At 43.8% G+C, this 13,161-nt stretch overlaps 1 protein-coding gene across 3 annotated transcripts in view; it reads right to left on the bottom strand.

The window, feature by feature from the left end:
* The window catches only part of fynb (FYN proto-oncogene, Src family tyrosine kinase b), a 109,144-nt gene that overhangs the window by 40,701 nt on the left and 55,282 nt on the right, over positions 1 to 13,161 (bottom strand). For all 3 annotated transcript variants that reach the window (XM_080453137.1, XM_080453135.1, XM_080453136.1), the window contains exon 3: positions 6,373 to 6,634. In XM_080453137.1, the coding sequence (XP_080309263.1) occupies positions 6,373 to 6,622 (250 nt within the window). In that variant the 5' untranslated portion in view covers positions 6,623 to 6,634. The remainder of the gene's footprint in view (positions 1 to 6,372; positions 6,635 to 13,161) is intronic.

Raw genomic sequence — 13,161 nt, 5'->3', positions numbered from 1 at the left:
GATTTGAGCTAAAAAAGCATTATTTTACACGTTGGCTATTCAAAAATAGCAGATATACAAGCTCATAGCGCGGCACTGCTATTTTTGAAAAATCGTGAAAATGTGTGCAAATCTTTGAATATATATATTTCTAAAGCGAACATTTTCTAACTCAAATCTTTGCTTCTGGGGGTCCCTGGAACAAAATATTTTTAGATGGGGGTCCGCGGCCAAATACATATCATTTTGGGGGTCCTTGACATGAAAAATATTGAGCACCACTGATATAGAAACATAAGTGTTTCAGAATACTGTTGGGATTTAGGAGACATGTAGAATCGGCTTCAGGTCTTCATGGGTTAAAAACAAGTTTTTAGCAAGGTTAAAGCTCTATCTTCCGATAGTAATCGTTGCTATAGAGTCTTTGTTCAGTGACAGGGATTTCCAAGTCCAAGTCCAAGTTGTTTATGATGTATCCTGTATGAGTGCTCTCTCCTGATTGGATAAAATTGATATCCCAATCTGATTTACTAAACAGTCGAAGAGACCGGGGAGAGTGAGACCCCCGTTACTGAACAAACACACTCTAGCAATGATTAGTATCAGAATATAGAGCTATTTATCACTTATGCGGCAAGATCTGCAGGGAGGATGGAGTGATACCAGAGGTTCTGAAGTATGTGCCCATAGACGAGGTGGTGTTAGACTTTATCAACCAAGCACAGACGTCTGGTGAGCAGCCGGAGCTGTAGCCTCGGAAACCCATGCCTTTTTTTTTGTTTCAAAAGAAAAAAAGCCTGGGGGAACCTTGCAGGAACGTTGGTTTAGGAGTGGGAGTGAACCTTGTTATCTCCTAACCAATCAGAGTGCAGAGGGGCGTCGCTCTAAATTTGGTGACGTCAGCGTGTTCCGTGCACACGCCTTAGACCCATCTTAGACCCTCTACTGAGAAACTCACAGAACTACAGGGTGACATTCTGCCCCCCCCCCCCCCCCTTCCTGTTCATTGTAGCGATGGACCATGCACTGAGACTCGCAATCAATGGCAGAGAGGAGGCACTGGGGTTCACTCTGGTCCAGAGGAAGTCAAGGCGAGTACAACCCCATCACGATTACTGACCTCGACTACGCAGATGACATTGCCCTAATCTCGGATACAGCAGAGAAAGGAAGGGAACTACTACTGGCAGTAGAAATGGAGTGCAGGATGATCGGCCTCAAGCTCAATGCCAAGAAAACAAAGGCACTGACAGGACCTGAATGTGAGGACGGCACTTGCCTGGAATGCCTTGCATGGGATGAGGAGAGTGTGGAAATCAGACATGGGAGAAGAGCTCAAGAGGCGGGCTATTCGTAGCTACATGTATGGGGCTGAGACAGAGATGTCCACGAGTCTCTGAGCTCGAGTCCGAGTCAAGTCTCAAGTCTTTGAGGCTCGAGTCGAGTCAAGTCTCAAGTCTTTGAGGGTTGAGTCGAGTCGAGTCCGAGTCAAGTCTCGGGTCTTTGAGGCTCGAGTCGAGTCGAGTCTCAAGTCTTTGAGGCTCGAGTCGAGTCGAGTCTCAAGTCTTTGAGGGTTGAGTCGAGTCGAGTCCGAGTCAAGTCTTTGAGGGTCGAGTCCGAGTCAAGTCTCGAGTCTTTTTAAAGTCTTTTTAAAAAAAAAAAAAAATGGGGGGGGGGGGGCATAGATGTAAAAGTATAGACAGGTCATAATAAATCACATTAGATTCACAGATTAGAGATTTTATGTATTTTCCCCACAATTTATTTTCATTCAAATGAAATGTGATTGAACTTGCACTAATAATGACTTTAGTTGATTTTTCACTCTTTAAAATATAGTATTTCTTAATTATTAATAATTACAGCTTGTAGATTGGCTATTTTCATGATTTTTAATTGTTTTTAAATAATAATTCAAAAGGAACATACAAGATTTCCACCCGACAGCGATAATATATAGCCAAAATGGTTCTGTATCAGTATATGAGTCAGTTTTTGCAGATTTCATTCTAATTGGCTACTATGCCTGCATATGAATTTCATGGGCCTGGGTAGGTCACCCTGGCTTGGCGGAGATATGCCCTGTTGCGCACACTCGACTCCGCACAGCAGTCCAACAGCAGAGCAGGTGAAAGCAATTCACTTAAACGAGGGCTGTGTTGCGCACCAAAAAACTGTCTAAATGTGGATCCCCAGTTCAAATATGATTCTTTTGGGGGGTCACGGCCTGAAAAGGTTTGAGAACCACAGCTTTTATGCAGTGAACATTACATGAGCGTAGCGTTTACCGTGGTGAAGTGTTGAATATTCACCCAGCTGGGTTTAACGAAATGAAAATCCGATGTTTCCTAAACGTGCTGTCACAGATGATCCGACCATCTTATAAAAAATGTAAGCATATGCCAAGATAACTGAGGTTATATAGCTGATTCTGAGATAAACATATTTGTTTAATTTCGAAGTTTTTATATTTAAACTTTATGATGAAAGGCCGCGGCGGCCACACACATAGCAGCTGTTGCGCTCGCCTCTCCATTTTTACGTTAATGAGCAGCACGAAACAGCTTGACTGAAGCCGGCTCCGCGCAGCGCGCACTGGAGGTTTCTTTGCGGGGGGGGGACAGGGGAGTGGAAGTTTTTTGGGCATTTCATTCATTTATTTGTCCAAAAAATAAACATAAAATAAAGATTGTCCACGAGTCTTTGAGGCTCGAGTCGAGTCAAGTCTCAAGGCTTTGAGGCTCGAGTCGAGTCAAGTCTCAAGTCTTTGAGGGGCGAGTCAGAGTCGAGTCGAGAGTCTCGTTTTTGGCCACTCGAGTGCGACTCGAGTCCGAGTCCCTAACTCGAGTCCCCATCTCTGGGCTGAGACACGGACCCTCACAGTACAACAGGAAAGGGCCCTGGATGGAGTCTACACAAGAATCCTACGAATGGCACTAGGTGTCACACGGACGGACCACATCAGAAATGTGGACCTCTATGGGGACCTACCACGGGTCACAGACAAAGTCAGAGAGAGAAGGATGAGTGACATGGCACTGCGTCAGGCACCCAGAACTAGAGGCAAGCAAACTGACACTATGGGAGCCAACCCAGGGCAAAGCCAGGAAAGGCAAGAAGCGCACCACCTACGTAGATGCACTGCGGCGCGACAGCTTAGCTAACAACACTGTAGAGCTCAAGACCCTGATGTTAGATAGGAGAGTGTGGAGGGCAGCAATCCAGGAGTCTCTCGCATCGCATTATCACTTATTTTAACTAGAATATATCACGTACACCCCCTTTAATAAATCTATATAAAATGGGTAAAATGGGTTTACTCCCTGACACCAAATCTCAGCATATTTGAGTTCTACCTCCAATATTTGAACAAACGGGAGCTCAACTTATCTTGCCAGATGCTTAAAAGCCTTAAAGGTTTAATGACATTCACTTTTACACCACATTCAAAGTCTTTGTCCTGGTCCTTCAAAAGTGTACAAAAAGTTTTAAGTGAAAATTCCATTCCAGTGATCAATGGCAGGTGTTTTTCTCTCACATTTCTAAAGCCTTTTCAACTGCAATGAAAAAAGAAATCTTTGCCTGCGGGTGTCGCTGGTGAGGGATTTTGCCTGTCAATCATCGCCTCTGCTCCGCCCCCCCCAAAGGAAAGGATAGGGGAGGGGAGGGGCGAGGAGGAGAGTGGGCGGGATTAATCGACAGTGACCTCACTGTCGAAGGGCCAAGCTCAGATTACTTTTCAGCCTAATTATTCAGAAAACCCCAGACCACAGAAAATCCACTGAATGTTCTAAGTTCAGGTTTTTTGGGTGTAATTGAGGTCATAAAACCCCAAATAAAACATTGAAAATAAAAAAAGTGAAAATGAATGTCATGATACCTTTAAAATGTAACGTTCCAACTGTATCAGATAAATCAATAATGAAGCTGAGGTGTGAGTGCAGTGCAGTCACACAGCTCTCTTTTGGCTTGCTTGGACCAAAATGGGAAATTGAATGGCCTCTTCTTCAAGGTTCAGTTAAACTCCCATCATGAGGTTTGACGGGAGTCAGTTCATTTCAAAAGGCCCCCAGCTTGGCCGTGTCTATCTGGGTTCCGGGGGTTGATGTGGACATATTGTAAGGCTCTGGTTGGTAGTGGCTGCGATGGGAAGGACCTGGCTACTGCTATTCTCACGAAGAAGAACAAAGGGTGGAGTGAAAGACAGAGAGTGACAGTGGAGAATGAGAGAGGACAAAAAAGGCAGATGATGGGCAGAGAGGAGAGAGAGAGAAGTGACGGGTAGACAGACATATAGACGGGCAGAAAGATAGAAAGACAAATGCGGTGCTTTTAAGCCTCAAACGTTGGTACTCTCCACAACGATCGACCCTAAGTGTTATCACTTCCTGTTTTCTGTCACGTAACAAAAGCTGGTGCCTGGTTATTACGTGTGGGTTTTATTGATGATTGGTTTGGTGCCCTACTTAATTAGTTACGTAAGGTCATGGGACAAACTGTTACTTAACTTTGGGGAAATTATATAAGCAAACAATCATGTGCTGTAGTTCAGCGGTCTTCAGCGTTTTTTCAGGCCTCAGCTGAGAGAGAGACGAAGCCCCCGCTAAATATACTGTATAAAATTGTGTTGCATATTAAATTCTTTGTTTTCTTTCTTCTTTTTCTTAGAAAGCCTTCTGTGCAAGAGGTTTTCAAAGCAAACTTACTATTTCTCTCCTTTGTAATATGTCTGCTGTTTTTGTTCTATTGTACAGTTGTGCTGCTGTTATTCTTTTTAATTGTTGTATTTCTATTGTATGTAAAGCACTTTGTGAGTTTTCTCTGTGAGAAGTGCTATATAAATAAAATGTACTTACTTACTTACTTATTATATAGAGCTGACTGTCTCATCAATGTCTGTTGACAGTTGAGAGATTTGAAATTATGTATCATCAGTGTTTGTTTGTTTACACACTATCTTTGTTAATAATATGTTGGATTCAAGTTAATCAAAAGGTGGTTGTTGTGTTTGTAGAGCTGCATGAATATGGCTTGTTATTATGATCAGATTTTAAATCAGAATCATTGATAATGATTATTTTCTAATGATACAACTTTTTCTTTTACATTTATTTATAGTGAATATATTTGAAATATTTTTTTCTTTAGTATGAAACAGAAAAGCAAGGCAGAATGTGTTATTAGAGAGTTCGAGAGGGAAGGCCAGCTCGCATCCAAATTTCCCCACCGGGAGAAAATGAAAAGGTTCAAGCCCAGGGCTCCCCTGCCACTGGGTGGATTATACGCTGACTGAACATAATCCACACTCTGAGAGGGAGAGGCCTCCTGCTAAGTTGAGTGGAAAACGCAGAGTTCCTCTGCGGAGCGGAGGCCGACGCTCGCTCGAATATAAAGGATATCCTGACTAGGAATATTCCCTACACAAACAATGAGGCCCGACACACAAAGACCCGCGCTAATGCCAGCCGGACGTTCCTCGCAGGGTTGTGGAGGGTTGGCTGGGAGCGGAGCTGCAGGGCATGGGCTGGTGAAATGAGGGGATGGGGGTGGGGGTGTAGAAAGCAACATGAAAGGGTGTACTGTTTTAATGTTGGAGGCTCCATGAGTGTTATGGCTGGGCATTTAGCTATAGTAGCTATATAGCTATAGCTGTGTCAGTGGGTCAGTTAATTGTTTACCACTTTGGTCCCAATCAAAGTATCTGAACAACTTCTGGCTGGATTGCTCTGGAATTTTCTGTGTCGCTACTGATTTTGATGATGCCATGGCCTTTCCTCGTTCCTAGTGCCACATTAGGCCAGAAATACCAACTGCACACAAAACATCCCAAAATCGAATGGACAGATTGCTATGGAACTTCATCTCTTTACAGAGGACGGACCCTAGTGATTTTGGCGACCCCATTGCCTTTTCTCTGCCACCAGGCACCTGATGTTTCTATGTTTGAAGTGGAGATCAGGGTTTTTTCTGCATAGGGAATTTTTAGGCATCCAACGCCGGGATATTTGGGGTAACTGATTTTTAGGACATAAAACGTCATGCAGAATGCAATTCAAGCTGTCGTTATCTTGAATTTTTGTGCTGTTATTGGCACATGTCAGCATTAACGCCACTCGCTTTATACAAAGTTGTAGTTAAATTTCGGTCTGTCCCAAATGGCGAGTGATTTACTTTTCATGGTTAACCGTGCACCTGCCCTCACGCCTAATGGGCGTGTTTTGGAGTGTCTGCGATGCATCTGGATTGAGCACACTGTACATGATTTTTACTATCCTGACTTTGAAATAAAGCTACGGTAACCAAACCAGGGTCACTAAAAAAGATTAAAAAAAAAAAAAAAAAAAGCTCAAACCTTGGATCTTCAAACACATCAACGTCATCATCGACCCTTACCTGTGCCGCCTCGTGACCTCAGCGTGCCAGTGTGAGCGGAGGTGCTGACCCCTCCGAAGACAGCAATCCCCTGACCGACGGGGGTGTGGAAGTTATTGTAGTTGGGGATGGCCGTGACCCCAAAGCTGGGGTACTGCTGGGGCGCCGGGTCGGCCCCATAGCGGTAGCCGGCACTCTGGGAGAGGCTGGTGTCATGGTGATCGTCTGTGAGTTTGCTGGCTTCCTTATCCTTGCATTGCACACAGCCCATTATCTATAATATCTGTGGGGAGACATCAGAGAGAGGAAGAGGGATTATAAGTTTGACTGGGTGAAATCAATAACCCCATATACCCTGTCTGGAAAGGAACGATGCTCACTAAGACTTCTCTGCACCGCCGTACCAACCAGTGAACTCATCGCTGAGTAACCTTTTGTTCAGACTTGGTCTATAGTTTAATTTCAATGTGGTGGGGGAAAAAAAGTGATAAAGTGACTATTACAAAAGATCAAAAGTGAGTTCTAATAAATACTTTTAGTGCAACTTAGACACATCGTCAGTGATGTATCCTGGGTTCATTGGGTGTTTCGGGTCTTGTAACATCAGACACCCTCTAGGCCTCTACTATAGCCGAGCGAGGTTGAACAAAAAGGAAAGGGAATACCCATGTGGCCTAGGAAAAAACAACAACATCTCGCTTTTTATAGATTCTGTTCTTCGGGTGATTACACTGGTTTGGGTTGTGGGGAAGTTTTATTTAAATTCATTTATTTATGTTTTCTGGAGGCTGGCACAGTGCTCCGTCACTCTGAATGACTCACACCAACAGCGTGTCTCTTTCATGGTCAGGAGGAATAAACGTTGATTATCACACAGATGTCAGGGCAGCTTGCCAGTGAGGAGAATGAAAAGGGCAGACTGACACGGAAGCAGATAATTGTTCCTGGAGCAGCGGCAGGAGGCACCTGGAAACCTTTCACTTTTAAAAATTATAGTAGTTCACTTCAGGCAGGCACTGAACACAAGCAAAGTCCCACTTACATAAGCCCTCCAATCACATACGGCCATGACCCTAATGGTTCAATCTACGCTGTCTATTTAAACAGACCGACACTCAATCTTACATGCTCAACATCTCTCGCTGCTACCACAAATGACAGCTTCTCAGCAACTAAACCTCCTGTAGAAGCATTTAGGTTTTCACTATGACAGCAATATTATTCAGTACAGATCCATGTAGGCCTATTGTATCATGTTCTGTTCATTTCTGTGTATGTATAGGTTCTTCCCTATGAGAGGTTCATATGTCTATTATCATGTCCATAACTGTGTATATGAAGGTTCTGCTTGGGGGGGGTAATCTGGGTGTCTGTGTCATGGTTGTGCAGATTGTTAAGGAGCATCACAGGAGCAGAGCCACACCGACAAATACAATGAAATATCACTGCAATAAATAATTTTCATCTAGACAAGAGTGTCTGACTGAACTGCCATTAATGTGTAGGGTACTGGAAATAGTTTGACTGTACAAGAAGACAGTACTGTTTTCGCAAAGCAAATTTGAACTGCATTCAGGAAGTTAGTAACACTTACACAAATACACTGTAGAAGGATGGGAGAATGTTGGCGCCTGGACACAATATATAATATTTATTTTGGATCATTATAAGTGTACAGTACACTACAGTGTTGCAAAAGCATCTCAACAATTCACCGGAGCTATTTCTATTGTGCACAACTGAGGTGCGGTGAAGACGAGAATTTCCTTGTGGTGTATTTGGGTTCGGGGGGGAATAATGCAAACATAACCACAGACTAGATGCCTGAAAACATCTTGAAATACTTTTGGCATAGTTTGTTTATGAGTCTGGGGTGGGACGGCATTTCCCCTGTCAAAACATGAAGGCAGAGATTCTAGGGAGAGCACCATGGCGGGAAGGCAAGGCGGGAAGAAGATTACCAGTGGGCAATTTTTATTTACTCCCCGATGAATAAATGTCATCTAATTATCACTTTGACAAACAACTCTGAATATAACTGCGTCTTGTCTGGGTTGTACATCAGTGGAGCCGCGGCCGTCGATAAATCCGTGCACTCCTCTGGGAGACAGAGACAGATAGAAAGCCCTCGGTGTTAGCCACTGTTTGTCCTCAAAAGTGTCACTTGAAAATATATCTACACCGTAAAACCCTGAGTGTTCGATGAACTATGAGAGTGTACAAATGGACCCTTAAGGCTCTCTCCTTCTCTATCTGGTGCTCTCCCCTCTTATCTACCCATGTCAATGTTAGTCTGTCACTTGAAAATATAGCTTACTAAATATTCACTTAATTCCACCCCTCTCTGTCTCTTCTCTCTCCACTTTCTCTTCTCTCTGTCCACTCCTTGTGATTCAGGTCCTAAAATATGTCACTAGAAAAAATATTTAATTTCCTAACTTCCGCCCTACTGTCTGGCTCTTTCGCTCTCTCTCTCTATCTCTCTCACTCCATGACTTCTTTTCCTGTCCGTCTCTCTCTGGCCAAGTGTCCATACGTGTCTCCTGTCCTCATTATACTGTGAGAAGGGCAGGAAGCCTACCACTGATGGCACATGCTGAGTGAGTGACAAGGGAACAGGAAAGACACACAAGTGCAGAAACAGATGGACAAGAGAAAGCGAAAAAATAAGTTAAGAGCCAGAGAGAATAAAGAGACAACACGAGACATGGGGAAAGATGGAGAAACGGAGCAAGCGAGCAGATAGACACACTAATAATAGAGACAGGCGGGGGAGAGAGAGAGTGAGACAGATGAGATGCAGATAAAGCTCAGAGAAACCTCCTCTGCTCTTTTGAGTGCGTCTCTGTGTGTGTTCCGCACTTCTCAGCGGGAAGGATAAACTAGAAGGAAGGAACCCCACTTCTCCATCGATCATTACAGTAGCAGAATGCTGGCCCATGGACAATGACAAGGCTCTCTCTCTCCCGGACATAATCATACACCCAGCCAGAACCAGAATACGAGGCGTAACGAGAGAGAGATTGAGAGAGCGAGAGCCACAGAGAGAGAGAGAGAGAGAGAGAGAGAGAGAGAGAGAGACTGAACTGAGCCATTAAGCTGAACAACCACACAACAGGCTCTATATGACTTGGAGATAAGTCCAAAGTGAGTCCACCCACGGGCTGGGTCACGTCATTCAGCTCATCTATCAGTCTAAAATAATCCATAATCTTTGCTGACAAATAGACTGAGGCGATTAGAAAAATGTGTGATGTATAATCCACTGTTCTCCATCAGTGAGAGTGGTGCATCCTTCCCAATTTCTTTTACAACATAGCCTTGAATGTGGTAGAGAGACAAGAAAGAGAGTATAGAAAGGGGAGAGGAAATGCAACAAGTCCTGAGCCCACATTATTGCGATTAGTTCACCCGTCAGGACAATCCCCAACTGCATTAACTTTTCATTCTTGAAATGGCCCATACACGTCTTGCAGGCTACATAGCGGCCCGAACCTCTAGTAATTGAAATTCTCTGACAGTCCATCTGCTGAGGAGATCCTGACATGCTAGCCAGCACACTGAAAGGTTAGTATCAGCAGGTGTTGGTGATTTGTGTTTTGAGTGAGTCTGCGTGCTGGGAGACAAAAAAATTAACAAAAGCATTGTCTTGCACACACGTCATAATACTATGAGTTGAATGCAGAGGAAGAACCCATTGCTCTCTCACACACACACACACACACACACACACACACACACACACACACACACACACACACACACACACACACACACACACACACACACACACACACACACACACACACACACACACACACACACACACACACACACACAGAGTGTGTCCCTGGCCGCCCACCTGACATGAAACTGGGCAGCAGAGTGAAATGGCCGTCCAGCAGAACACAGACACAACAACACAGCACATGATGCCACAATGACTCTGTCAGCCCACGCTGGAATCCACAGTGACAAGCATGGAGGACCAGGCAGCAGCAACAGCTACGGGTTGAGCAGCACTGCCAGGCGTCCCTAATCGTATTGGCTTACAACGGGAGCCACTGCCCCAAGACTCCAAAGAGGCTAATCCGTTTTTCTTTTCTCTCTTTTTTTTTTTAACACAAAATAGTAGTAATATGTGCAGGCCAGATACAAAACTGCTTCTAAAAAACAATCCCACCTCATTTCAGATGTAACCACAGTAACCCTTAGTGTCCCTATTCTGGACATGTCATAATAGGCGAATATTCAGGAAAAATATCCAGTCTACTCACAACGCGTTGCTGCGACGCAATTGTCAGGTTGTAGATCGGCTATTTTTGGTGAAAGGATTTGGTGAATGCAGAGGCAAAAAGGAAGGGACCAAGTATAGATCCCTGGGGGACCCCAGTCAATGAAGTATAGGGTTTAAGTGGTAAACAAAGAAACCAACTAACCTCAAAGAACAATGGTATCTGCTTTACATAATCAATGACTGATTAAAATAAAGGCAAGATTTGGATGAAACATATTGTATTGATCTCTCTTGAGCTTGTGAGTGACATTGCTAAATGTTCATCTTTAGAAGAAGGAAAATGGTGGATATAAGCTCCCTGTGTGCATTGAGGTATTTTACATGTGTTGACATGCAGCTGTGATGAAAGCATGCTTATGAACTGCAGATCTTTCTAAATACAACCCTACAGTAGTGTCTAAATACACATTTCTAATCTAAACCGAAATCTGTAGTACAGTGGGTTTACAACAGGTTTCCACAAAATAGAAGCTCATTGTAGAACCCTGAATAGATTTTTTGGGTGGTTTTCTGCTACTAGAGGTTCAAATCTAGAGTTCACACCGCCCTCACACACCTACGTCGCACCTATGATCCAACCAATATGCCCATCTATAGAGAACTCTGTATCTGTCAGTCCATGTCCATTTTATGCCCATCATCAGTATATATGCCCATATAAGGGCATTAACATATTATTGAGCTGACTGATTTGTTGATTTGCCTGATGCCATGACGACACATTGAGGTTAGACAACACACTTCATATCAATTTGGGGGTTACTTATGGCTGAGTCATAGTGACATGAGCGTGCTGACGTGGTCTGCCCGCCCACCCGCCAGTCCCCCCTTAAGCCAATTTGAATATAAGATATTCAGAGGCCCAGTAAGGAACAAGCTCATCCCTGTGCTCTGTGCAACAAGAGTCTTTCATCTCTTTCATTCCTTCTCTTTGCATTGCAAATACTCTCTCTGCCAATTAATTATTCCTCTTTCTCAGAAACGGGCGGCACCTGCTAGCTGTGGGGGTCGTTGAGTTCTGTTTACATCCTCTCTTCTCTCTCCATGCACTCGCCTCAATGTATACAAACAAGTAACTAAAGTAATCTATTCAACGTAAAGAGTGGCAATTTCCACTGTTTACCATTACACATGTACAGACTGTGTTGCATTGGAATGGTTCACACCCAGGGTTGCCAGATCTGCATATTATAATTTCCCCGCAAGATTTTATTTGAAAATAGCCGATCTACAAGCTCACAACGCGTCGCGATGCGACGCGTTGTAAGCTTGTAGATCTGCTATTTTCAAATAGCTGATGTATATGTTAAAGTGCTCATGTGGCCCATAATCGCTAATTTTGGGCTGTTTTTTCTAGACATGGTTGCTTGTTTCTCTCACAGTATCTGGCAACACTGTTCACACCGGACCTACTGTGTAGTGCTGTATTGGATGGTTCAGCCAAATCCAACATGAAATCAATGACCCCTGGGGGGGAATCCAATTAAAGAGCAGGACATGACCAGTAGCACAGTCAGATCTATAATTGGTTAACGCAATAAAAAAAGGGGCTATTCATATAACAGTAGATGGGCCCAATTCATTAGGCTGCGTTAATTGGAGCCAAAGACCTGACAGCATCTGCAGACGTCAAAGCAGCTGATTAAAACGCGGTTAATTGGAGGAAAATTGATTAACCACTTTCAACCTGGCCTCCCTATTTTTCAGTCAGTCATTATCCACACGTTTCCGAGGGAATTGTTGGCATCACTTCCTGTCGACTTGATCAGGTTTCAGTGATCAAATCGACAGGAAGTGATGCCCACAATGCCCTAGGAAACTTGTGGATAGGCGAAATCTTTCAAAAAGAGCTCACAAAGCATCAGGATGTGAGCTTGTATATTGGCTATTTTTTCCCACGATACACTGACGTACAACAGAGTATGAATAGGGCTTAAATGGTTAAATGTTGTCTTCTGGAACATGCACACCTGCACGCATGGCATGAGTGAATTATTCATGGGGACAGATTGGTGCAGGGCTGCAGCTCATGCTATAGCAGAGCATTAGCACCTAGCCACCAGGGCTAACAACACCATAGGAGGAGGACAATTCTCTCTCTCATTTTGATGAGAGACACAGTGGAGAGGAGCGAGGACGCTGCAACACGAGCCACGAACGCATGCATGAGGTCATGACAGTGTGTGTATAGGGCAGCGATTACCAACCTGGCCGGGAGGACATTGAAAATGGGCCCCCCCATATAATTGGCAAAACATTACGATTTTTATAATGCTATATGACAATATAACATTAATTAGAAAATAATCATGTAAATTAAATACTAATGGTATTTTTTCTTTAAACCCTTGGAAAAAAATGAGTTTTTAGTAGGACCTTAAAGTATACTACGTTATCACTGATCCACACCAGAACACGATCTACTGATTGATCATTAAAATAAACATGCTGTGAAAATGCACATGGCCCTACCCATGTGGGCGGGCCCTGAACCCCGAAAAAGCTGGGAACCA

This window comes from Gymnoscopelus braueri (genome assembly GCF_963280865.1).
Source record: "Gymnoscopelus braueri genome assembly, chromosome: 16".
NCBI classification, from domain to species: Eukaryota; Metazoa; Chordata; class Actinopteri; order Myctophiformes; family Myctophidae; genus Gymnoscopelus; species Gymnoscopelus braueri.
Note: the sequence above shows the minus strand (reverse complement) of the source record. Positions and strands in the feature narration are given on the sequence as shown.